This window comes from Salarias fasciatus, chromosome 9 (assembly GCF_902148845.1).
Source record: "Salarias fasciatus chromosome 9, fSalaFa1.1, whole genome shotgun sequence".
Taxonomy (NCBI): domain Eukaryota; kingdom Metazoa; phylum Chordata; class Actinopteri; order Blenniiformes; family Blenniidae; genus Salarias; species Salarias fasciatus.
The window spans coordinates 20,571,500-20,598,022 of NC_043753.1; the positions used below are offsets into that span (position 1 = coordinate 20,571,500).

Genomic DNA, 26,523 nt, shown 5'->3' on the forward strand with positions numbered 1-26,523 from the left:
TAATGGACTGATGGAATAAAGTGATGATGTCTGAATTGTTCACATTTCAGATCACTGAAGGAAATATGTTGTGATGTGACGCAAAAACATGGTTTTATGGATTAAAAGCAAAACTATTTATTCTTTGGCTTTGAGCGTGTGTGACATGTGGGAGGACGTGTGTGTGACAATGCTGCTTTATTATGAACTCATTTCCGTGTGTATGGAGATTTTCTTAACTTGTTGGGGTCAATAGACATTGGTGGATTTTTATATAAGAGGTGAAATAGCTGCTTTCTTCTTCTTCAAATCATTTTGTTTAAAAACTGGTTGTTTCAGGGTTAGGTTCCATCTTAGCTGATATGGTCATTTTACTCGATTTAGCTTTTTAATATTTTTTTCTTTCAAAGCCCCTCTCTCTCTCTCTCTCTCTCTCTCTCTCTCTCTCTCTCTCTCTCTCTCTCTCTCTCTCTCTCTCGCTCTCTCAAGCATTGCCTAGTGGTTTTGTCAATTTTTAAGCTATCATACATTTTTTGTTGTTTCTCTCCACATGCACCAACAATGATTAAGAGAGTCTGTCCACATCTCTATTTTCTTTGAAATTTGTCTTGGATTTTTTTCATATAAGCAAACAAAGAGCTGCATTTGGAAACTCAACAATTATCACTTGTAGTGAAAGACAGCTTTCAGGTGACATACTGTATCTTCGTTGATCAAACTACCAAACCATGCCACATTTTTTCAAAATTTAGTATTGTGCAACAGCAGTTCGTTTTACTGAAAAAAAATCATTCAAAATCTCCTTTTTCATTTTCATGCTTTACTTTACTTATTTCATCCTTGCCTCTTTTCTTTAAGTTTACTTCCTTTTTATGGCTTTTATTTTACATGCAGATGAGACCCTGTGGTGGACCGGTTTTGGGCCACGGGATGTATGTTTAACACCACAACACTGGCCTTCTGGGGATGGTGCACTGATGTAACAGCGCCAATAGATGGCAGGAAAGCCCCGTTAAACCCAAGGCGAATACTCCAGTCAGCAAACCATTGATGTGCTCAGATGATCAAGTTGAATCACTTTAAAACCCTCATCCTGCAAAAATAGATAGATAAAAGTTAAAAAAAAAAAAAGAAAAAAAAAGACAGAGAGAGAGAGAGGGAGAGAGGAACTAGTGAAATGCAGATTAGATTTCACACGTGCATTATATCAACATGAATGTCAGACTCGGGTGATTGCCCATAAAGCGTGCATAATTCGGTATTTTGTGAATGCAAAGTGAATTTAGTGTTTCTTTGATGACTGAGTGGAGAAATCCTCCTCGACAAACCAATCAGCTGACAGCCGCATGACAGGCAGGCCGCGCGCATGCGCACTGGCTCCTTGTAGCTATCAGGAACATGGCAGCGTCCTGAGTCCTGTTGGGGGGAATACGGCACAACTGAGCACCTTCAGCATCAGAGCAGGAAAACTGAGAGCCACCGGCCGCACTCGGAGGAGGGTGGGGGGCTCAGGGACGGCTACGAATAACGCCCGCTAGCGATTTTACAGGTGAGCGCGACAGGGAGCCGCTGCCACTTTGTTCTTGTCCATGTTTGCTTGAGTGAACCCCGCTGCTAATGCGACGAGCTAATTCTCCCATTAAAGAAGCCGGAGCGACGTGCTAGCTAGCCGCTAGCCTGTGGCTAAGCCAACACTGGCCTGCCTCAGCCAAGCCTTTTCCGCATTCAGCAAGCAAACACTGAAAGCAGTAACACACGGGCTGACAGTTAATACTCAGTATTTGAAGCCTTAATGTCCACGTAACCCAACTTGTTTTTAGACGGATAGTTGAGCGTGAGGGCCCGTTGCAGTGGAGCAGAGTTTAGCTAGCTGCTGGAAACCCAGGTAACGTTAATTCTCTCTGACATGGATCTGTTTGACAGATCGGGGGGGTCAGACGTGCCATCAATCCCTTTGACGCTTCTAGATTACGAGCAATCTTTTGCATCTCTTGCCTGCAGCAAAGCAAAAAAAATGAATAGAAGCTGCGGATTTGGCTTTCCCAGATCATTGAAATTCTTCAAGTGCTGCACAACATGAAGCTGAGCAAGTTTCCTGTGTTGGTCGAGGGATTGCTTCATGTAATTGACAGATGTCGGGAGATGTTGCAATGTGTATCCAATGCAGAAGAAAGTTTGAGAGTAGGAAAAGCACAATGCAGGCTTTGTGAAGACAAATAGAAAAAAAAAATATGATCATGAACTTTAAGGATTTTTTTTACTATATATATATATATATATATATATATATATATATATATATATGTTTTGAAATTCAAATGAGATCATCTAATACAAATGTCAAGGAAGACATTTGAACCAGTGAAAGCTTTTGACATTCCCTTTATGTACAGCGAATAACAAATAGTGTCACATTCAGCTTCATCTTCTCTCAAATGGGTCAGACCAGTGAAATGCCATCAAAATTGCTCCACCTTTCATTGATTTCCCTTTGTTCTGGTACATTGATGTGTTTGTACATAAATTTGCACATTGGGAAAACTTATAGTAAGCAACAGAAATTTGTAATTAAAACAGAAAATCTGCAATCTTCTTTCCTGTTCTGTGATTCTGTCAACAGTCATTGGAGAAAGCCTGTTGCTCGTCAGGAAGTGTAACTTCAGCAGCCTTCAGCGTGCCATATTTCTGCCACCCTGGTATTAGATCATATGATAACACTGAAAAGGCCGTCCTGGATTGATGAGAAAGTGAGAGGCATATAAATGAAGAGCAGCAGCTCGTCAGTCTGCAGGAAAGTTGTTTTGAAGAGTAGAAGCTCATTCATAAAATACCTAGTTGTGTTTCATCCTCCTTCTAAACTGTGGGATGTTTAACAGAGGGGACCTCCGATTGGGACTGTTATTTGAGATATGTATTGTTATTTCAATTATCTTCAGCTCATTTTACTTTCTTTGTATTTTTAGGTAGTGCTACACCTGGACAAAGGAACACATTTTAAACTTGGGATATAAAAGCATGGGTTGGGTCACATAATGTTGCAGTATCACATGATAGTTTAACCCTTGTACCCATTCTGATGTTGAGGCACATTGCCTGTTATCTTTGCTTTCCAAAGCAAGCAGGTGATTTAACGTTTTCTTTTAACTCATGAGACTAAAACAATTACGTCAAGCAAACATAAACTTATGAAGTCACTTGATTAAGTGATTGTGTAAGTGTGTTCCTACATTCCCTTTTGTTTATTGAGACTGTATCCTTTTGCAGTTGTATACTGTCATGTGAGAACTGCAGTGTTACTTGATCTTAAAGATTGAGCTTCCACAATCAGAACAGTGAATAATTAAGGATAACTTTGTTTTGAGCAGGATATTAAAACCTGCTCAGAATATGACTGCATACCTTTGGAAGCTTTGTCTGGCTTCGCACCATGTCTGGATTTACCTCACTGTCCTTTTCATTTCTTTTATAGAACTTAAAAATTTTCCACAAATAAATGGTTATTGACTTGTGTGCACGCAAGGGGAACCATCGGGAATGGTTATCACATGACCAAATCCTGGAGTGTGCTCCACCCGCTGCTGCATCAAAGCACAAGTCATGCAGTATTTCATGCTAGCATCTTCACTGCATGCCGTCATTTCCCTGCTTTGTAGCAGATTCTATGGTTGAATGAAACATTTCAATGCAAAACCTCATTCTGGACCAGACTACGCTCTGCATGAGGGTAACTTTAAAATGTTCTTATCCTCTTTTGACATCTTAATTTTGCATCCTGTTCTTCTGCCATCAGATATTTGCCTCCTTTGTGAATAATGAGGCAATAAATTGTTCGTTATTTGCTGCTCCCTGCTTCATTTGGTTGCTGAAAAAGGAGAGGAAGGAAAACTGGAGTCAGATTTTTCCAGGATCCTGGCAGAGTGCTGACACAGGTTCCCGTTGTCACAGTGCAGTCGCCAGCAAATTACTGCACCGAGGATAGGTTAGACAGTTATTCCCTCCTTTTGCTTTATTATGTACTGATGGGTGCATTTTCTGTGATCCAATCATGTTGGATTTTCTTCAGTCTGTCCCGAACTGCCACACTTTTAATATTATATGACAGAGATTTTATCCCATTTGAGTGGTGTTCCAGCAATCCAGGTGAATTCTTCTTTATTTCCACCCTGATTTGATCAGGAAAATGTTAGTTTAAGTTTAAATCCATTCTAAGACACTGCTTGAACTTTTCCTCCCCCAGGCATCAGTAATCTATTACTTTACACCTGATTTTGTTCTCACACGTTCAACTGCTGAACCGTTTTAATCTTTTCACACCTGTATAAATCTAGACTTGTTCAGTTCCTCTCGGTTTCTGCTCAGGAATTTATGTCTCAATAACTTTAGTTGCGCTTTGGTTTGAAATGAGCCGATGGAACGAAGCATGAGAGAGACTGAGGGTCTTTGGCGATGGTTAATAAAAATAAAAAGTCATGTGTCTCCAGCACACGTGCGGATGCTCTGAGAGTAACGGCGAGGAATCGGTGTGTCGTGGTTCCTCTCCACTGTTTGTTAATCACTGTTTACTCAGCATTAGTTCCTCAGCAGAGGGAGTGTCCGGGGGGGGGAGTCTCTCATTCGGGACAGAAAATGTTGAATGACTGTGTGAAGTGTGTGTTTGTATATATTGGAATGTGTGCCACATAAACTTGGATGTAGTAGTTACTTGTTAAAAAAAAAAAAGAAAAGAAAAAGATTCTGTTTCAGTCATTAATTTTTCTCCGCTGGTCTGACAGTGAATCTTTGTTTCTGTGTTGTAGGTCCTGTGAAAAGATGAATGTTGTCAAAGAGAACAAAGACTTGGCCTGTTTCTACACCACCAAACACTCCTGGAGGGGAAAGTAAGACACCAACTTATTGTCCTTTTCTTTTCTTTTCTTTTTTTTGCCTGATTGATATTATTTGTGCACCATTTTCTCATTCGTGTCGTCTTTTTTAAACAAGCCCTTATTTTCAAAGGTGATCAGTGAACGTCCTGACTCAGCTTCAGCTGTGCTGACTTGCTCGTGCCAGCCGAGGCCAGGAGGTCTGCAGACTGCAGCCCCTGCTCTCCGATCAGCAGTTCTGTGATCGGCGTGTTTTGCAGAGCTGTGCTATCGTATGAAATGTAGCACAGAGCAACAAAAACACTCTTCTGCAAGATGACACCCCTGGATCCAGACTTGCACAATACCTGACTTTTAAACTAAGAAAGGATCCTTCAGCAACAACAGCTAAACGTGAAACAATGCAGACCATTGTTAGTCTGTCTCTCTATTGTCTCATGTGTGTTTCTTCCAGTGATTTTAAAGCTTGGTGTTCTTTAACTGTTGTAATGGTTCAGTTTCTGACACATGGAACAATCTCCGACTGTGGGGAGGATACCCGACAGCAGCGGGTTATTTTTTCACTGCGGTGATGATGGATGACTTATCTTTACCTTACATCACATCCTGACCAAAGCTTATCTTGTTGTCATAACAAATCCAGACTGAAAAGAGGCAGGGAATATCTGATTGATTACCTGGCCTTACCTTTGTGCAGGGTGAACGGAGGTAATATGAATTGTTAGTGTTGTCTCAATTATAGTGAAATGATTAGGATGTACAGTGTCTGAAATAGCATCAAAAAAACTGTAATCTTTTATACATAATACTGTCTGGGTTTCCAGTGTCCGTCATGTCGGTGCTTTGATAAACACTATGAGCAAGCTCCAGCTTGGGTAGTGCGTCGGTGGGATCACATTACCAATACTTGCTCTCTAAATGCCTTTGTGCCATTAAGGCTCTGCATCGACTTGGGTAAGGTAACTTAAGCGGCGCTGCGGAGCAGCAGCCATCATCGGCGGCTCATCCTGCTAATGCTCGCCGAGTTTTAAAGCTGAAACGAGCGTTGATGTACGATCCGCAGCAGACTGAGTGATCTGAATTAGTCCTGCTGTTTCTACCCTCCTGCTGAGCCTGATAGTTTTCTAGATGTGTGTTAAACTGAAGATGGTGTTTTGGTTTTTCTTTTCCTTTTTTTTTTTTTTTTTTTTTTTTTTTAAATGTGAAATGCAAATTGAATTTAAAAACTGTCAGAACGGAACGGCTCAGGCCCAGCCATCGTTCCTGGTTGGGGTCCCAAACCCCAGCCACTTCTGTACTGCATTGCTGTGGTTTATCAGAGATGTAAAACCACAATTGCAGACATATGTATGTGAATTTTAGCAGCCAGATCAGACTGAGGAGTTTGAAATGAACAGACGCAACTGCACCTTGTTTTTTTTGTTGTTTTTTTTAACTACACACGTGTTTGCATTTCAAACAGGATTGATATTACTGTAATTTTTCCATGATTTTTTTCTGTTTCCACCCTGCTGTCACCAGGTGTGACGTTGGAGTAATGCAGGGATATGATTCCTTGTCAACAGAAGGGTGCAGTAAGCCTCCATCTGATTGGCCAGATATATTGATATGGAAAGCTTGGATGCAAATCTGTGGCAGTTCAGCCAGTATTTTTGCAATATTTACATTGCAAATGTGGACATTGTCATGATCAGTTTGCAATATATTGTCACAGCTCTTGGCCGTGCATAAGAAGCATGTTTGCCATGAACTGATGGCATGTGTGACAGTGCACAGTTTCACTGAACACGTGCCATCTTTTCCAGGTGTATTACATTTACATACCTTTTTAAATCAGAAAACGGTGCTAGAAGTCTAAGTTGTAATGCAGAAACCCTTGTAGGGTCACAGTAGACTTTGACTGTTGTAGCATTCCTTTGCTGTTAAAACATTTACGACCTCTGCGCTCATGAGCATGCGATAATCAGATCTTGTGACTTCAGTCATTCATTCAGTGAGATTGATGTGTGTCTTCCTCCCTGATTGACCTTCTTTTCTCTGACTTTTGATTGTGAATTCATATCTACCTGAGGCCGATGTTCTGTTGCTGTTTTACACACAAATAGCTGAGATGTTTAGAAACTTTCTGTCAGGAAAACTATGATGAAATAGACAATAATAGCTACTTCGTTACACCCCAAATTAGAATCAAAATAAAAGTTCAGTAATATTGTTGGAGATCTTGTTGGCACATGGAACCAAATCACACACGTAAAGTCAATACTGTGCCAAAATCCAGCCTTCCTGGGAGAAATATTTGGCTGTGAGATATTCCAAACCCGCTCGGTCTGAGATCTGGGTCAGTAGAAAGGGACCATCCGAATAGAGGACCTGTACCTGTTTAAGATCGTCTCAGCAGCAGCCAGAAACCGAACGCAAAGAACTGGCTCAGCTCAGTGGCACCAAATAATAAAACCTGGGAGTCGATAATGGAGGACGTTTTCATGAAAATCACACATAAACTGAAAATATGAAGAAATGGTTTTTTTGGAGGAAACCTGGATAAATGATCCATTTAGAAGGAGAAAACAGCAACAAAGATAAGAGACTTGATCAGTATTTCAAAATAAGGACTCACATTCCTCAACTTTTGTTGAATGAATGTTTTTTTACTGTTCATTTGTTTTTGTTTTTTTTTTCATTAAGTTTTTTACCTTAATTATTTGTTATATTGTTGTTGATTCTTTGTGTGAATATCCTTTATTTTGTTGTGATACTTTTCCCTAATCTAGTGTTTGTGCTAATTCTTGCATGGAGGATTATGTTGTTGTGTTCAGCATGAGATTATATGAAATCTTGAGTCTTTCTCTTTGTGAGAATTAAATCATTTTTATTTTAGATGAGGAGAAGCAGTTGTGAGGACAGTTTAGTCAGATTCAGGAAGTTGCCAAATTTGATGTTATGAAACCCCAAAAGTGGAAGGAAGAGGTTTAAAGTCGTGCTGTACAGTAGGATTGAATGGAGACCAAACTGTTACCTGTAACTGATCATATTTCTGGAGCGGGCTGTACTTTTACAGCTAGATTTCCAGTCAGTTCTTCTCATAGGGTTGAAGAAACTTGTCAAAAATACACATTTCTTGACTTTTTGTTTTTGCAAATGGACGTGAGAAAACATCCACTGCTTGTGCGTGACGACCAAACTTAATGATATAAACAGTTTTCTGTGAAGGGATACCAAACACCGGTTTAAGCCAGGCCTCTGCAGGTTTGTGCACACGTCCTTGTATTGATGTGAATTTAAACTGCAGCAGCATGACTAGGAAATTGTGATTCATAAGTTTTAGTAGACAGATGCAAAATAGACATATCATGTCTTTATTTGCTGCAATAAAATAAATCTGAATATTGTCTCTTCATTTAAATTTGATGTGAAAAAGATCCCATCAGATGACGGAGAATGAAAAATGCTGACACCCAAGTTGAGCTGTCTTCTCAGCACCAAGGTCAAGACATGTGGACAGTTATACAGACTCTGCAGCCTGAAATAACCAAATTGTGGGGAAGAAGGCCTGGAGATGGCCACCCTAATGAGGAACACATCCAGAAGGGACACTTGTATAATTGTGGAGAGTGAAGGAGGCCTGAGCTCTGTGGCCTCGCCTCAGGCTCGCTCTGCCCGCTCTGTCCGTCTGTGTTAGTCATGCAATCCGTGCACAAATGCATTTTGTGGAAATAACCCCTCGATTATGCTTTCTTTTTGCTCTGCTTGGTGGGGCTGGCTGTCTGAATGTTAGCTTCAGCAGGCCTCTTGTTATCAGGACATAATGAGGATGTGCAAAAAGGAAAGAAGCCCAGTCAGCATGTTGACTGAACAGGCTAACAGTCATTAAGAGATTGCAGGAACATTATGTACACAGACGAACATGCAAAGACAGCTTAATGTTTAACTCCCCTCCCAAAATACAAACCAGTCAGAATCCTCCAATGACTCATTTTTAAAAATCAAAACATGGCTAAAATGCTAGAAATTCAGCAGAAAGGCCAAGTGGAAGTGTTGCCAAACCACGCTTCCCGAAGCCCGTGTGCTCAGACGCACGCACTCGCGCCACGCCGCTCGCTCAGTGCAACATGTAGAAGGAGCGACAAAAGAGAATTTCGCACTTCCTTCCTAGCGTGGAAGAAAGCCCCACTGTGAAAACCGTTGTGATGATTTCGCCTCCATTGTTTCCACGAGTTGATCAGTGAATTTTAATTTCAAAACTCGACTCAGTGGAAAGTATTCGTTCATCACCGTCTGACTTCTGCCCGTGTTAAATGTCAGTCTTGAGGGGTTCTGTGAAATAATAAAGGTGAACGTGGGCTCGTTCGGGGTTGCCGTGGTAACGGGATCCGCCACTCGACTGATCCGTTTCTCACGTTCACCGCAAATATTATGAGACCGTCTCTGCTGCTGTAGGTGTTTCTCTCATGTCTTTTCTCTCTGTCTCTGACTCATCCTGTGTGTGTGTGTGTGTGCGTGTGTGTGTGTTTTCCAGGTACAAGCGGGTCTTCTCAGTGGGGACGCATGGCATTACCACTTACAACCCAACCACGCTAGAAGTAACAAATCAGGTCAGTGTGCGGGAACTGCATCGTCACTCGGGAGCCTCACAGATGTTTGTGGAATGTGCTGACACTGCAGAATATCAGACATTTTTAAATAAGCAAACCGCTTCAAAAACTAAGAGCTGAAACACGGTTGTTGTTTGGCTGGGAATAATCCACACGGCGGTGCACATTCAGCATCACCTGCTCGTCTTCCTCTCTCCGATCCAAATCATTTTAGACGCAGACCTTTAAAGTCTTTAGGCAGCTCGTCAGGAATGTCTAGTGCCGGTATTCTCAGCCTCCCGATGGGATCACCAAGTTACCCGTCATCGTGCATGTTTGATTGTGTCTGAGGCCTTCGTTCTGCTGCGAGGCAAAACTCTAGATCAACCCCAGGATGTAAGAGTTACCAGTTTCAGTCAGCATATTACAAAAAGCAGAGAATGGTCCAAACACAGGCAGCTTCCCTCCACTGCCGACAAAGCCTCAGAAAATTATTTGTTAGTCTCCCACGCCTGGGGGAACTCATCCCACTGATGGTATAAAGCAGAATTCACCACAAAACCACAAACATGACAAAACCGGTTTTGTGGTTTTGCTGTTCTGCAGTGACGCAGCCGTGAGAACGAGGAGCGACACAGACAGCCCAACTCTCCTTTCCCTCCTGTTCGAACTGATCCTACATGAATAATACTGTCTGTTGGTTCCGTTTCAGTGGCCTTATGGAGACATCTGCAGTATCGGTCCAGTAGGAAAAGGTCAGGGGACCGAGTTCAACCTCACATTCCGCAAAGGCAGCGGCAAGAAGTCGGAAACGCTCAAGTTTTCGACCGAGCATCGGACAGAGCTGCTCACAGAAGCACTGGTGAGGAGGAACCGTCACTCTGCATCTCTGTCCTACATGAAGTCCTCCAGCGTGGTGTTCTTGTGGCTTGTTCAGGCTTTTGTCGTCGTGTCATGTTTGCAGATTTGTCTGTAGCATTTGATCATTGATCAGAAATACAGAGCCAGCAGATACTTTGCTCTTTGTGAAAGAAGAATGTGTTTTCATCCACTAACTGCATCTGTTTAAACTTATACGACTCATCCTTCTCTCCTTTTTGCTCATTTGCAGAGATTCAGAACAGATTTTTCAGAAGGAAAGATTACAGGCAGGGTAAGTACTGTTGAATACAGTTGAATCTGAAAAAAACTTAAAAAATTGCTTTTTTCATTTTTTTTTTTTCCGGGAATTAATTCATTGCATTTTTTCGAGATGTACCTGAATCAAAGTTCTTCTTTTCGTGTTTCATCTCAGCGATACAACTGCTACAAGCATCACTGGAGCGACACGCGGAAGTCGGTGTGTTTAGAGGTTCGGCCCGGCGGCATCGACCAGATCGACCCTCACACTAACCGAGTGGTTTGCTCCTACGACTACCGGAACGTGGAAGGCTTTGTGGAAGTCTCTGACTACCAAGGGGGGTTCTGCATCCTTTACGGTGGTTTCAGCAGGCTGGTGAGCTTTTAGTTTATTTATCCTTTATATCTGCTTCAGCGCCTCACATGTTCGCTGAGGAAGATGAAGCTCCTGCCTTCATTTCCTTCTCCTTGCCCCGTCCTCGTCACAGCATCTGTTTGCCTCGGAGCACCGGGACGAAATCATCAGCAGCGCCATCGAACATGCCGGGAACTTCATCGGCATCACGCTACGGCTGAGGAAGGAGGCCCTGACCTTCGAGGCTTTCGTGACCGACAGGTTGGGGAAGTACAGCTCGGACGAGAGCATCACTTCTCTGGCAGAGTTCGTGGTGCAGAAGATCACCCCTCGACACCCGGTCAGCACACGCCGGCCTTCGTCCTCCTTATTTCTCTCTATATCTTTTATGATCTCTTATATGTTTTTGCTGCGTGTTCGTCTCCTCTAGGAGCCTGTAAAGCGCATCCTGGCCCTGACAGAGACGTGTCTAGTGGAGAGAGATCCAGCTTCATACAACATAGTGACCATTAAACCCTTTGGAGAGGTGAACATCTTACTGTTTCACAGCCCCAGTGGGGATCCGCGTCAATTGAACCGCTTGTTTTTGCTTCATTATGTATGAACTGCAGGTCAATGCTCAAAGCCTTTGAGTCTGCATAACGTTAGTCAGCCGCCCCTTCCCCTCCCTCTCCTTTTTCACCTCTGCGTTCTGGTTTCCCTCCAGGTGTTTGCTCTCATCTGTGACGCCGACAACCCTCAGGTGTTCACAGTTGAATTCATTAGAGGTCAGATCAGGAAGTTCTCCTCCACTGAAAGGTACAAACACCATGTATATGTCTTCCTTTGTGTTTGCAGAGACTTTGCAGCCCCAGTGGTGCACATTTAGTGGAAAATTCTCCTTCATTTCATCACATTTGCTGTTCTAACTCTGCTCGACATGCACCACGAGTACCTCACACCGCTTCTCTGAGTGTTTGCGTGTTGCTCTGCAGGGACTCGCTCTTGGCCAGCCTGCTCGATGGAGTCCGTGCATCAGGCAACAGGGACGTCTGCGTCAAGATGGCGCCCACGCAGCGGGGGCAGAGGTGGGGCTTGCTGAGCATGCCCGTGGACGAGGAGGTGGAGAGTTTACATCTCAAATTCCTGGCAGCACCTCCGAGTGAGTCAGAGCTCCTCGTCTCATGAGACCGGAGTTTAATAACATCCTTAAACTATAAATAAAGACTTAAAGAGCAGCTCTTAATGCTGAGCAGTGGTTTTTGCAAGTTGCCAAATTTGGTGTTTTGTTCAAAACCGGAAGATTTTAAATAATTATTTAAGTAAACATAAACAAACGTTTCAAAGTCTGCATGATACCTGAGAGTAAGTGCGTGACTATGTGTACTTAACGTTTGTCACAGCTCCAGTTTGTACTATTTAAATGTATATTTTTACCAAATGGAAACTATCCAGCTTTTTCCACATGACTGAACTACATTTTTCTCCTCTTATTGATTTAAAAGCACAGACAGGTGCTTTTCTACCAGTAACAGGAGGATGTTTGGTCTTTCTCTATTGCTTGTCAGAAGGCCAGTGATGTTATTGAAAAGCATCCGACACTGGACGGGTGGAAGATTTCTCCACATGTCGTAATCACGTTGCGTCTACATCTGCAAGCGATTCTTTCTTGTCTTGAATTGTTCCATCCCTCCTTCCTCCTCTCAGATGGAAACTTCGCAGACGCAGTGTTCAGATTTAACGCCAACATATCCTATAGCGGAGTGCTGCATGCAGTAACCCAAGATGTGAGTTTGCACACTTCCTATGTAATTAAGTCCATCCATCTGCTGAAGTGGAATCCGTGTTCATTTTCCTCTCCGTCTCCTTTATTGTTTTTCCTTCTTCTCTTCAGGGGCTTTTCTCCGAGAACAAAGAGAAGCTCATCAACAACGCCATCCTGGCTCTTTTAACTCAGGAGGCCGAGCTGCCTGCTCTGAACGCTGAGCTGGAAAGCCATTTTCAGGCCATCCGGCGCTTGGTGGCCTCGAAGGCCGGCTTCCAGGCTTTCACCCAGCTGCCGAAGTGAGACCCGCTGCACATCCGTCACTTCACCTGTCTGTTTATTTCTTTAGTGGAGCTGCTGGTAACAGCCATGCTCTGTCATTTCAAGGTCTGGTCAAGGGTCTGGACTCACAGATGCAACGTAAATATGAATCCATACATCTCAGTCTGCCCTTTTGTCTGCCTGTATTTTATATGTCCTTGATCTTTTTTCCAGAGTGTTCCCTTGATGTCTGTCAGCCCTTTCCTCTTTTATCTCTGTTCTGCTCTCATCTCAGGCTTAAAGACAGGCACTTCAGAAAGGAGGCTATGTCACTTCACTCCCTTCAGCCCAACTGTCTGCCGCAATTTGTCTTAAACTTCCACGGCCGCCATCTCATCCTCTCATAGCCGTGCCTGTCTCTCTCTCCCATGATCTACTTTGGCCACTCGGTTCTTTACGTTCCTGTTATCCTTCCTGCGAGGGAATCCTTTTGCAGTCTTTCAGGGTCACTGAGATGTATGAGAGGAACTGTATTTACTGTTTGTTCCTCGTGCCTTGTGAAAGAAATGAGCCCAAATTGGTTTTCCTGACAGATTCATTGCTGGTGTAGCTTGGCGTTTCATTTATGCACGCACGAGACACTAATTTTTATAAATAAGCGTTTAAACAAACATGATTTGCTCTTAAAAGCTGCTTATCAGCAAAAAGAAACAACAAGCCACCTCTGAAGCAATGAATTCTTTGTGTATCCAACCCCAGACCGTTTTTATAACAGTATTTATGATTTATTTTCAGTTGCGTTTAAGTGGTTTTGTTTTTTCCTCGATGCTTTCAAGGCCTGGCGTTCACATGTCAAACTTACTTTAAATATGAGAATTTGTCTGTGTGTTGCAGGTTCAGGGAAAAGCTGGGAGTGAAGACGGTCAAAGCTTTAAAACGGAACAACAACGGTGTTACACATGCTGCTATAGACATGCTCTGTGCCCTCATGTGTGTAAGTGTCACCGTGTACTCAGAAAAATGCAACACACACACAGCTTTGTGTGTTTTTCCTGACGTTTGACTGAGACGTTTCCTCTTATCCTCGTCTCCAGCCGATGCACGATGATTATGACCTGAGGCAGGAGCAGCTGAACAAGGCGTCTCTGCTGTCCTCCAAGAAGTTCCTGGAAAACCTTCTTGAAAAATTCATCACCAACGTGGTGCGTTGGCGTCTTTTTATCGTCAGCAGCTCGGTTGAAGCCTTTCAGAAATGCTGCTTAAATATATTTCGGCACATTTGCATCTAAAATATTCTCAATGTTGCTTCCCTTGTTTCCTTTTTTCTCTCGTAGGACCATGGAACGGGAGCTCTGGTCATCAGCTCCCTGCTGGACTTCCTGACCTTCGCCCTTTGCGCCCCCTACAGTGAAACCACGGAGGGGCAGCAGTTCGACATGCTGCTGGAGATGGTCGCCTCGAACGGACGAACCCTCTTCAAACTCTTCCAGGTGCAGCAAAACAAAGAGTGAAGGAGTGTTCAGTAGAAAAGACTCTGACATATCCATCAGATTGGTCTGTATTGCTTGTTGTCTTTGTTTTTCAGCATCCCTCGATGGCGATAGTGAAGGGAGCCGGCTTGGTGATGAAAGCCATCATTGAGGTGAGTCTCCCAAAGGTTAAAGAGCTCTACAGTCCTAAAACGAAATGATCTCCCTCAGTGTGCGATTTATGACGATAATAAACGCTGCCTTGCTTAAATTCAGGAGGGCGATAAGGACATCGCCACTAAAATGCAGGAGCTGGCCTTGAGTGAGGGCGCCCTGCCGAGGCACCTGCACACGTCGCTGTTCACCATCAGCTCAGACCAGCGGATGCTCACCAACAGGTGAGCATCACACGTTTCAAACGAGACGTTTTCCGTACTTCCCTCAGCTGAAACATTGATGCCGCCGATCGGGGACCTCAACTGCTGCCGTGTGATGTTTGTCAGGCAGCTGAGTCGTCACCTGGTGGGACTGTGGACGGCAGAGAACCCCGTGGCCATGAACCTCCTGAAGAGGATACTGGTGAGCCTGCAGATGAGATCTATCTGAAGCATGTCTAACATCAGCATTTATTAGTGATTATATGCATAAAATCATGCACGCCAGCCAAATTTGGGAAAAACAAATAGTTCCATTACATGAGATTATATTAACATTTCAAGATTTTAGCATTTAGTCAGGACATCTATTGACCTAATGCTGACTAGTTCCTTCACAGGCGAGATTAGACTGACTGTGTTCTTTCTGACCTGTCTGAAAAATCAGATATCAGCTCTGCATTGAAGATTAGCCAGCTTCTGTTTTTATCTATAAACTAATTTCCACCCACTGTCCCTGATCCTGTTGTTTTTCTTCCTCTTTCAATGCCCAGCCGACGGGATTGTTGGCTTACCTCGACAGTCCGGACGCCGTCCCGGAGAAAGACGTGGACAGAATGCACATCCGGGACAACTTGAAAATTGCAACGGTACCTGACACTTTCAACCTTATGACCTCTGAGAGGCGGAATGAAGAACACATTTTTTTTATGGAGGCATATTTTAAAGCCAGGTGGTCATAATGATATGGCTGATGGAGGATTTATTTTTGCAGAATTAAAGAGGATCATCTCCGTGTGCAAATGCAGATTTTGTCTTTTTGTTTCCAACAGGACCAACTAAATCGGAACAAAGTGCCCGAGTGGCAGCGAATAGCAGGCAAAGCAGCCAAAGAGGTGGAGAAGTTTGCCAAGGAGAAAGCCGACCTGGTGCTGATGCACTGGAGGGATAAGATGGGCATCGCCCAGAAGGAGGTAAAGCGTGACTCTCTTTTTGTGTGAATTCAGTTTTTTTTGCTGCTTCTGCTGCCGTCTGGACCCGCCCAGGTGCCTTTTTCCCCTGTTGCTCCTCGCTGAACACTGCTGAAGCATCCGGATGCGAACTGGGTTCATTTCCAGCTGCTGCTGCTGTTGTGCATGGACACGGTGCCGCCAGCATGTGTCAAGAAACAGCCGCATTTACACGTCTTTGAGACTGTTATCCTGCCTTTTTGCCTCTGAAATTGCTTGCGGCTGTTTTCCTTTGTTTTTAAAGGTTAATTAGGGAAAGGTTGCAGGTTTGTGTTTGTGTGTTTGGTGTTTTGATGGGCTTCAGGATGGGAACCGTTCGCTTCTTTCTCTGAAGGAAAACGTCAGTGCTTGTTGTGTTTACTGAGACGTGGCGGAGTTTGTTCGATTTCAGAAAGCTTCGGGTCACTCCAGCTTGCTCTGTGTTGCTTCAATCAATTTTTATTTTCCTCACCTGTATTTTCCCGTGTTTACCCCCCCCTGCCTTCAGTGACCCAGACTCACCTCGGCCAGATGTATTAATTGGCTTGCTTTTGCTGGATGACGGCTAATCACTCCCATCTTTTATCATTTGCTCCATTTCTAATGAATTATGTTGTGGTTGTGGTTAAAGATTCAATAATTGAGCAGATAATCAGTCATTCAACTTTAAGTGAAGTTATTTTATCGTGCCAGCCTGTATGTATTGGTAGTGACGTAGCCTGTGACCCTGTTGTTGTGTTTGATATGTGAGGAAGAGTAATCTCTCTGTGTGTCTCTGCCCCACCCTCCCCTTGTCTTGTGTGGTTTTCTCTGCTGTCAAACAATGCAGCAGGACAGAAATAACCTGGTAAGTGAACTGGCCAATGGGATCCGAACTCTGTTCTTTCCACATTCTTCCTCCTGAGCAAACCATTTTCCATCTCCATGTGACATACTGTGCGTGTGTGTGTGTGTGTGTGTGTGTGTGTTGACTTCTGTAACTGGTAACACATAAAACACTTGCTTATGTTGAGTACAAACATTTCTTTTTTCTGCAGGCTTTTGTAAAAACTCTACAAGTGGTCTAACTTGCATTAAACAACACAAAGTGATTCTGGAGGCGCAGCTTCCTCTTTCATACCTTCTTACTTTGAGTCATGAAAATTATTGTAAGGAAGAGAAAACGCTGTACATGTCAAGACCTTTCTTTCACTGTGAAAACTCCACAACTTTTGGGATCCCGTTTGGTTTTTGTGTTTCTTGTGTCGGTCATATGTCATTGTTTTTTTTTTGGGGTGTTTGTTTCATTGTTTTAACTCTCTTCAAAAACATTGTTTCCATCATTCATCAGTGACATTCAGTTCATGTCTGGTGTTCTTCTGTGTCCATATCGTTGCTCATCTTGTAGCTGTTTTAACTTCACAAAGCTTTTTTGTGGCAATTAAAAACAAGAATGCGAATGAAAATAAGTCTGATTAAGGTTTCTGTTCTGTCATTTAATTTCAGAATCCCAACCAAAAGCCTGTCATCCTGAGAAAGAGACGGCAGAGGATAAAGATTGAGTCAAACTGGGAGCTTTTCTACTACAGGTACGACTCGATCCTAGCTCCTGTCAGTCTACTGGGTGGCCTGTGTAACAATCTTTCTTCTCCTTCTTGTGAAGATTCCAGCTCGACCACGCTCGCTCCAACCTCATCTGGAACTTGAAAACGAGGGAGGAGCTGCGGGACGCTCTGGAGGGGGAGATGCGAGCTTTCAGCGTGGACCGCGAGCTGGGCAGCGCCACCGTCATCTCCTGGAACCACCAGGAGTTCGAGGTTTGCTCGCAGTAACAGACGAAAGCAGAATCACGCGGCGCTGCTGCAGAAACTTAATTGGGCTTGTTTTGCGCCGTGCAGGTGAGATACGAGTGCCTTTCAGATGAGATAAAGATCGGGGATTATTACCTGCGTCTGCTGCTGGAGGAGGATGAAAATGAAGACTCGAGCGCCATCAAGAGATCGTGAGAACCTTTTTCCATCGAGACGATTAGCCGGCGTTTAATCCAAAAAGATAATTAATGCTTTTTCCTCCTGTTCACTTTCAGGTATGAGTTTTTCAACGAGCTCTACCACCGCTTTTTGCTGACACCCAAAGTTACGATGAAGTGCCTGTGCCTGCAGGCGCTCGCTATAGTTTACGGGAAGTGTTACGAGGAGATCGGCCCCTTCACCGACACTAAATACATTGTGGGCATGCTGGACAGGGTGAGTTCAGGCAGCAGCGTAGAGAAGGGCTTGTTTTCTGTTTTCCTCCCTGACCTTGAAATGTAAAAAGCAATTCTGTGGTTGCAGTGCACAGACAAACTGGAAAGAGACAGACTCATCCTCTTCCTCAACAAACTCATCCTCAACCGGGTAAGCTGGAATCTGTTTGTTTTGTGATTCTGATTGACCGGAGTTTTGATTGTTGTTAACATTTTTTTTTTTTTTTTTCTGTCTTGTAGAAAAATGTGAAGGAGGTGATGGACTCAAACGGAGTTCGTATCTTAGTGGACCTGCTCACCTTGGCCCATCTCCACACCAGCAGAGCCACAGTGCCGCTGCAGGTGAAAACCCGAACGACTCAGTTGCGCAGCGCTCGACGCCGCTGATAATCGATAAAGATCCTTCAGTATGAAACGGTGTTTTCTCTCTGCGCAGACCAACGTGTTGGAGGCTGCACCAGACATGAAGAGGGAGAGCGAGAAGGAGTGGTACTTCGGCAACGCAGACAAAGAAAGAAGAGGACCTTTCAGTTTCGAGGAGGTTTGTCCAATTTAGTGAATTCTCCAGTCGTCTCTAGTCTGAATACATTCAGAATTCAAACCACCTCACTTGTAAGTATGGATGGAAGCCACTTCCACTTATCGTCCTGTCTCCGGGCCCCAGATGCAGGAGTTCTGGACCACTGGTGTCCTGACAGCAAAGACCCGCTGCTGGGCTCAGGGGATGGACGGGTGGCGCCCCCTGCAGGCCATTCCTCAGCTGAAGTGGTGCCTCCTGGCCTCAGGACAGGCGGTGATGAACGAGTCGGACCTGGCGACGCTCATCCTCAACATGCTCATCACCATGTGCTCCTACTACCCCAGCAGGTGGGATCAACCAGAAGTCTGACAGGTTTCCCAGCTCGGTTGATTTGAACTTTCAGACTGTAACAAACTGTTTTTTTTCTCAGGGACCAAGACAATGCGATCATCCGTCCTTTACCTAAAATCAAGAGGATGATCACTGACAACGCCTGCCTCCCACACATCGTCCAGGTATTCACTCTTCATTCTGTTTGACATCCGACATCGTTTCATCATAACATCTTTGATTATTGATGGAAACTAATGACTTGTCTGTGTTTTCCTGTTGTGCTTTGTTCTCTCTAGTTGCTGTTGACCTTTGACCCCATTCTTGTGGAGAAGGTGGCCAATGTTCTCTTCCTGGTGATGCAGGACAACCCGAATCTGCAGCGCCTCTATTTAACCGGCGTCTTCTTCTTCATCATGATGTACACGGGCTCCAACGTGCTTCCTGTGGCCAGGTGAAAACATACAGCATCTCACTTTTTTATTTTTTATTTAAAGCTAATTTACAAAAAACATTTATTTGGTTATTTTATCACCAACTTATGCAGATTCAATGTAACACCAGGTTGTGAAAAGCTGTACAAGATTTCTGACTTTTCTGCTTTTCTTCAGGTTCTTGAAATACACCCACCTAAAGCAAGCCTTCAGATCAGAGGAGGTGATTGGTTTCATTGATGTTTATTGATTTCCTCGTTACGGCCATGCACCGGATGCTGTAACTCTGATGTCTGTTTGAAAGTGACACAGGCCTGTGGTCTTGTCTCTCCAGTCCAAAGGTCAGGACATCGTGCAGCGCAGCGTTTTGGGGCCGGTGCTGCCGGAGGCCATGGTGTGTTACCTGGAGAACTACGAGGCCGAGCGCTTCTCCGAGATATTCCTCGGAGAATTTGACACGCCGGAGGCCATTTGGAGCAGCGAGATGAGGTGGGAACTTTCATCTCTGCACAGGATTGCGCCATTTTTCACGACAGATGCTGAGATATTACAGAGGCTCAGTGATGAAAGCCTCTCGGGTTTCACTTGCGCCTCTTTCTGCACTCAGGCGGATGATGATCGAGAAGATAGCAGCGCACGTCGCCGACTTCAGCCCTCGGCTGCAGAGCAACACCCGGGCCCTCTACCAGTACTGCCCCATCCCCGTGATCAGCTTCCCTCAGCTCGACTTCGAGCTCTTCTGCAACATCTACTACCTCAGGCATCTGTGCGACACGACCCGCTTCCCCAACTGGCCCATCCGGGATGCCGTACGTCTGCCGCTCTGCTCCTGCGTCCAGCCTGTTCCCACCGATCGAACGCGGCTCATACATGGTGTTGATGTGTTTCAGGTGAAGCTGCTTAAAGATACACTTGAAGCTTGGAAGAGGGAAGTGGAGAAGAAACCTCCCTCCATGTCTGTGGACGACGCCTACGAAGTCCTCAACCTCCCCAAAGGACAGGGACAGTGAGTGGAGGGCACTCATCATTTAAACCGACGCTTGAATATAATGTGTTGCATTAATGATTCGTCTTTTTTCCTGTGTTTCAGGCATGAGGAGAGTAAAATCAGAAAAGCTTACTTCAGGCTCGCACAGAAATACCATCCAGATAAAAACCCAGAGGGCAGGGTACGTCTGGTCACATCACTACACAGACAGCGCTTTATCTGCCAAATAAGAACCGGTTTAATGTCATTGTTTTGTGTGTTTTAGGACATGTTTGAGAAAGTTAACAAAGCCTACGAGTTCCTCTGCACGAAGTCCGCCCGGATCGTGAACGGCCCCGATCCAGAGAACATCATCCTCATCCTCAAAGCCCAGAGCATCCTCTTCAACCGGCACCGGCAGGGTGAGCAGAGGAACACCTGGCAGGTCGTCAGACAGCTGGACGTTTGTTATGATTTCACCTGACTCGTTGGGTCCTGGTCGGCGTTACAGAGCTCGAGCCCTACAAGTACGCCGGCTACCCCATGCTCATCAAAACCATCACCATGGAGACGGCGGACGATCAGCTCTTCTCCAAAACCTCGCCTCTCCTCCCCGCCGCCGCCGAGCTGGCCTTCCACACGGTCAACTGCTCGGCTCTGAACGCCGAGGAGCTGCGCCGCGAGAACGGCATCGAGGTAACCGACCCCGATTCGCCCGCTCCGCAGCGAAACTTCCCACTGCGATCACGTCCAAAATAACCTTTACCGCATCACATCTTCTCAGGTCCTGCTGGAGGCTCTCTCTCGGTGTGTTGCTGTATTGACTGCATCAAGCAAGCCTGAAGACATGGCTGTGCAGGTAGGAATCAGGAGAAAAAGAAATTCTCCTCTCTGGAGAGATATGATGATTGCCAACATTTTTTTCAACCCTTAACTGTGCCGCAGGTGTGCGGGCACATCTGCAAGTGCTACAGCGTTGCAGCGCAGTTCGAGGAGTGCAGAGAGAAGATCGTCGAAATGCCCAACATCATCCGAGACCTCTGCCACATCCTGTACTACGGGAAGGTGAGATTTGCACGGCTTCCCTGCTCAGTGGATTGTTCACGCTAATGCGGTGACTTGACGTTCAGAATTCGCCGTCCTTCCTCTCACTCAGGGTCTTCCGAAAACTGCAGCCCTGGCGGTTCAGTGCGTGAGCTCCTTCGCGGTGGATTACTTCCTGCAGACCCACCTGTATCACGCCGGCGTGCTCTGGCACCTGCTGGTCCACCTCTTCAACTACGACTACACCCTGGAGGAGAGCGGCGTGCAGGCCAGCCAGGAGACCAACCAGCAGGAGGTCGCCAACAGCCTGGCCAAGCTCAGCATGGTGGCCCTCAGCCGCCTGGGCGGCTACATGCAGATCCCCCACAGCCCCGACGGAAACACCCCCGTGTCGGAGACCAACGGCGTGGAGGGCACGCCCCCGGAGAACCCCACCATCCGCAAGAGCCTGGCCGCCATGCTGACGCCGTACATCTCCAGGAAGCTGGGGACGGGAACGCCCGCCGAGGTCGGTAAACGCCGCTGGTCGCAAGCAAGCGTGGCTCAGTGCCGCCGCTGACAGACGCCTCTCTCCGCCAGGTGTTGAAGCTGCTGAACAGCAACTCGGAGAATCCCTACCTGATCTGGAACAACGGAACCAGAGCGGAGCTGCTGGAGTTTCTGGAGGGTCAACAGGAGGGGAACATCAAGAGGGTAGAGACCGCTGCAGACCGCGTTCAGACTCCAGTCAGATCAATCAGCCTCCGAGACGCCCGGAGTTTGATCCTCGCTGTCTTCTGCTTCCTCACAGGGAGAGAACGATAAAAGCTTCGGCGCAGAGTTTTTGTTCTCCGATCACAGCAAGGAGCTGATAGTGGGAGAGATCTTTGTTCGAGTCTACAACGAACAGCCGACTTTCCCACTGGAGGTGAATCTAATACGTTCTTAAAACTTCTTAAATAATTTTAAAATATCTGAGTAATGCTGATGTTTAGTTTTTCTTCTCCACCATCGGTGTGTTTAGTTTCCTAAGGCGTTCGCGGCCAGTCTGCTGGACTACGTTGGCTCTCAGGCTCAGTACCTCCACACCCTGCTGGCCATGAGTCAGAGCAACAAGGTGGAGTCCCAGCAGCACGCCGAGCGTCTGCGCTTCGCCGAGATGGCTCTGGAGGCTCTGCGCAACGTCATCAAGAACAACCCCGGTGAGATGCGTCGCTTTCACTCCCATAATGCTCCAGTTTTTTTTTTTTTTTAAACATGTTTTTGTTTGGAGCTTCTTGTCTGAAGTCCTCTCTGATACGATGGCAGGGTCGGAGTCGGAGTGCATCGGTCACTTCAAGCTGCTCTTCTCGTTGCTGCGGGTTCACGGAGCGGGCAGAGTGCAGCAGCTGGTCTTGGAGGTTCGCACCGACAGCTCACTGTCTTCATATCTGATCACCACAACTTCCACTCTGTCCTGCTTTGCAATCTTATTGCTTCCGTCTCTGCAGGTTGTGAATACAGTGACGTCCAACCAGGAATGTGTGAGCAACATTGCCGAGTCCATGGTGCTGTCCAACCTCCTGTTACTGCTGCATTCGCTCCCCTCCAGTAAGAAGACACCAAACCCGATCAGACTCCCTGTCAGTCCGATCTGTTCCTGTTTGTTTTCCAGGCGCTGTTTTTAGACTAATGTGCTTCTTTGCATCTGTTCAGGCAGGCAGATGGTGCTGGAGACTCTCTATGCACTGACTTCAAATACAAAGATTGTCAAAGAGGCTATGGCCAAAGGTCGGTGTCTCCCTGTTGGCGAGGATTTCATAAATCTCTACGTTGTCGTGCCCGGGTGTTGATGACTCCCTCCCTGTGTGTTCTGCAGGCGCTCTCATCTATCTGCTGGACCTCTTCTGTAACTGCACACACCCGCAGGTCCGCACGCAGACGGCAGAGCTCTTCTCCAAGATGACCTCAGACAAGCTGGTTGGGCCAAAGGTCGGCAGACGAAACGACGCGTCTCTCTTTTTTCCCCTATATTTTCAAATCTTCAACGTGCGTCCTTCTTTTGTCTGTTTCCAGGTGCGTCTCACCCTGATACGCTTCCTCCCGGGGGTGTTCATGGACGCCATGCGGGACAACGCCGAGGCGGCCGTGCACATATTCGAGGGGACGCACGAAAACCCCGAGCTCATCTGGAACGACAGCTCGAGGGAGAAGGTGTCCACCACTGTGCGGGAGATGATGCTGGAGTATGTGACACCCGCTCAGCTCGGCTCACGTCCGGCTCGCCTCGCCACAGGCATCTTTCTGACACTTTGAACTCTTTTTCAGGCACTTTAAGCAGCAGAAGGATAATCCTGATGTGAACTGGAGAGTAAGTATGACGCTGTGGTCTTGTTGATCTAGATATGCAGTGATTATTGTTCAGCTTGAAAAATAAAACCTGTTTCTCTCGCTCAGCTGCCAGAGGACTTCACAGTGGCTTACGGAGCCGGGCAGGGCGAACTGGAAGTGGGCGGAGTCTTCTTGCGGATCTTCATTGCTCAGCCTGGCTGGGTGTTGCGCAAACCTCGAGAGTTCCTGGTGTCTCTCCTGGAAACGCTCACCGAGCTGCTGGAGAAGAACAACCCCAACGTGAGCTTCCTTCGAGGGGAAATACAACACAACACACATTACACCCACACGAGTGAACGGAGATCCACCTGACCGTGTGCTGTGCCGCAGGGCGAGGCTCTGGAGACCGTCACCACAGCGGCGGTCTGCCTGTTCAGCGCTCAGACGCAGCTGGCCGACCAGGTTCCTCCGCTGGGCCACCTGCCGCGCATCCTGGCCGCGCTCAACCACAAGAACAACGCCGTGCCCAAGAGCTCCATCCGCCTGATCCACGTGCTCTCAGACAACGAGGTGACGCCAAGAAAACTTCATAATAAACACCAGATTTGTTGGATTTAAAGCTCCGAGCTCTGTCTTCTCTGACTGTATGGCTAAACGTGTGTGTTGTTGTGTAGCTGTGTGTGCGCTCCATGGCTGCTCTGGAGACCATCGGCCCGCTGATGACTGGGATGAAATGCCGGGCAGACATGGCCGGTCTGGCCTGTGAAGCTCTCAACCGCATGTTCCAGAAGGAGCAGACGGAGCTGGTGGCGCAGGTACACACAGTTATGGCCGTGTTGTTTACTCCTCGTCGTGTCTGATGCGGCCTGAATGACACTCGGTGCGACTCGCCGCCCGACAGGCTCTGAGAGTGGAGCTGGTGCCGTACCTCCTCAAACTGCTGGAAGGAATCGGCCTGGAGACGCTGGACAACCCCTCAGCCACCAAGGCTCAGATCGTCAAAGCTCTCAAATCCATGACTCGCAGTCTGCAGTACGGAGAGCAGGTGCAGTTCAAAACCAGGAGCTTCTCTGTGTGACCCTGTGGTTGTTTCCCTGATCTGAAACCTGTGTTTGTCTCTGATCTGCAGGTGAATGAAATCCTGGCGAAGTCCTCGGTGTGGAGCACCTTCAAAGACCAGAAGCACGACCTTTTCATCACAGAGTCTCAGACTGCCGGCTACGTGACAGGTACCGCCTTTCCCTCCAGGCTGCTGTAGAATTTTCTTTGTGTTTCTGTGTTGTCCTCTCTCGCATGTTGATGAGTCTCGATGCTTTGCTCTACCCTAAACACCACCTGGTGGCTGACTCCTCACTTTGTGCTTAAACCCAGCAACCCTCCTCCTCCTGTCCGTGTCCTCTAACTTCCCGGCTCTGCCCTCTCCTTCCTCTCTCTCCTCCACATTCTGCTCCTCAGGGGTTTCCACTCCTTCTCTCCTGGCCGCCAGCAGCCCTCTGCGAGGCGGGCTCTAGACTCCTGAGCCGGGCCCTCGCAGCCCTCCTCTCTCTTGCTCTTAATGCAGGTAGACTCTGACCTGGCTCCTACTGCCTCCATCCTCGTCCCCTCACTTTCATTTCCCACTCCCACCTCTCATCTCATCTTCTCCCGCCTGGGAGGTGCAGTGTTTGAGTGAGTGAAGTGGCCGTAAAGCAGCAGAAACAGCTGCACAGATACAGCAGAGATCACTGATGCTAGAATTCTGTTTTCCTGAGCAGATATTCTCCAAATAAAACGTTCATCCCTTCACTCCATGTTCAGATCTCATATGCCAAACGTGACTGTAGTCAATGTGGCGATCATCTTTTCATGCACTCAGTAGTTGTTGTAGCTCCGTAGCATCACTGTAGTTGTCCACTAGACTGTGGTTCCCCCTCACGAGTCCCACCTGAGCGGCATCTCACCCCCTCCCCCTCCCATCTTCTCGCCCGCAGGTCCAGGAGTCGCAGGTTACCTTACAGCAGGAACGGGCACCACAGTGATGTCCAGCGTCCCACCCCCCGTGGACAACGACAGCGGAGACTAAGGCTGAAGGACACTGGCACAGCCACGCCGGGGCACGCCGTCCGCCCTCAGAGAGGGAGCGATCGGCCCCCCCGTCACGCAGGGGACGGACAAAAACAGCCCCAACTCAAAACCCAGCGGGGGGAGAAGCGGACCGTCACTCTCCTCCCCCGACCGCCCAACTTTTACAAACGGCACTCGAGTCTTGGAAAGCGCTTCGTTTTAACCGATGACCACATTTTTGTTTCTGTGCTACTTTTTTCTTGTTTCTCCCGGTGAAATGAAAAGAAGTTTACTTTTTGTAATGAATATATTTTTTACTGTTTTTCTTTCTTGGGGACTGAGGCTCATTACTGGTAAATCTTCTCTAATCCGCTTTCTTATTGTTCTTGTCCTGATTGGCCGAATTTCACCCCACGGCTCTTCTGACCGAGGCCGGTTTGTGACGCATCCGCACACAGGACCTACTCACCCCTCAGAAAATGAAAAGCTGTTAACCAGGATGACAAACGTCACTTTAGCCCTCATACTGATGCCCGCCTCTCGTCTGATCTGATCCAAAATGAGACACACACGCTCATCTCATGTTCAGCCTCTTTCCTCTGGTCTCGTTCAGTCTCCTGTCTTTTCCCTCTCTCTCTTTTTTTTTTTTTTTTTTTTAAAGTAATTCTCCCTTCCAGAATGCAAAAAGCACTAGAATATTTATAAGTGAATAATAACCACACCGGAACATGAGCTTCAGCTGACATGACGAATGACTTTGACTCTGATTATAAATCTATGTGAAAGACTAGTGCAATTTGTGAAATGTTCAATGTAATATTACGTATATAAACTTTCTATATTGAATGTACATTGAAAAAAAAAAATAAATCAGTCACACTTGTACATAAATTTTTAAGAATAAAAGGGAACCCACAGTGTTGTTCTTTTGTACCTACGCTTGTGCTTA

The 26,523-nt window shown here is 46.3% G+C and overlaps 1 protein-coding gene across 2 annotated transcripts; it reads left to right on the top strand.

The window, feature by feature from the left end:
- The first annotated feature begins 1,367 nt into the window (after nucleotides 1–1,367).
- LOC115394328 (dnaJ homolog subfamily C member 13) lies at nucleotides 1,368–25,858 on the top strand. Of its 2 annotated transcripts, XM_030099624.1 has the most exons (57): nucleotides 1,368–1,528; nucleotides 4,776–4,856; nucleotides 9,358–9,433; nucleotides 10,125–10,274; nucleotides 10,524–10,565; nucleotides 10,707–10,907; nucleotides 11,020–11,226; nucleotides 11,317–11,412; nucleotides 11,593–11,684; nucleotides 11,861–12,027; nucleotides 12,573–12,652; nucleotides 12,760–12,929; nucleotides 13,018–13,050; nucleotides 13,786–13,885; nucleotides 13,986–14,093; nucleotides 14,226–14,381; nucleotides 14,477–14,533; nucleotides 14,637–14,758; nucleotides 14,864–14,939; nucleotides 15,289–15,384; nucleotides 15,568–15,708; nucleotides 16,553–16,570; nucleotides 17,209–17,291; nucleotides 17,366–17,519; nucleotides 17,601–17,704; nucleotides 17,789–17,948; nucleotides 18,036–18,098; nucleotides 18,188–18,289; nucleotides 18,384–18,488; nucleotides 18,612–18,814; nucleotides 18,898–18,982; nucleotides 19,097–19,251; nucleotides 19,409–19,454; nucleotides 19,566–19,720; nucleotides 19,839–20,040; nucleotides 20,122–20,237; nucleotides 20,322–20,400; nucleotides 20,485–20,620; nucleotides 20,710–20,894; nucleotides 20,983–21,057; nucleotides 21,144–21,263; nucleotides 21,355–21,750; nucleotides 21,822–21,935; nucleotides 22,033–22,149; nucleotides 22,246–22,423; nucleotides 22,530–22,621; nucleotides 22,712–22,811; nucleotides 22,917–22,991; nucleotides 23,080–23,192; nucleotides 23,277–23,446; nucleotides 23,529–23,571; nucleotides 23,658–23,831; nucleotides 23,922–24,101; nucleotides 24,206–24,346; nucleotides 24,433–24,576; nucleotides 24,661–24,760; nucleotides 25,502–25,858. In XM_030099624.1, exons 2-57 carry the CDS (start codon nucleotides 4,789–4,791, stop codon nucleotides 25,591–25,593), a joined length of 6,813 nt encoding a protein of 2,270 aa, XP_029955484.1. In that variant the 5' UTR covers nucleotides 1,368–1,528; nucleotides 4,776–4,788; the 3' UTR covers nucleotides 25,594–25,858. The 2 variants fall into 2 exon arrangements, with proteins under 2 accessions (XP_029955484.1, XP_029955485.1); XM_030099625.1 differs by lacking the exons at nucleotides 1,368–1,528; nucleotides 13,018–13,050 and having other exon boundaries at nucleotides 4,789–4,856; nucleotides 25,502–25,593.
- Nucleotides 25,859–26,523: the final 665 nt, after the last annotated feature.

Excerpts from the sequence above, each read along its gene's own strand:
- LOC115394328 (XM_030099624.1), top strand. The coding sequence starts at position 4,789 with ATGAATGTTGTCAAAGAGAACAAAGACTTGGCCTGTTTCTACACCACC. Across the intron at positions 18,983-19,096 it reads GCCTCCCACACATCGTCCAG|TTGCTGTTGACCTTTGACCC; the intron begins GTATTCACTCTT and ends TGTTCTCTCTAG. Across the intron at positions 22,150-22,245 it reads AGCCGACTTTCCCACTGGAG|TTTCCTAAGGCGTTCGCGGC; the intron begins GTGAATCTAATA and ends CGGTGTGTTTAG.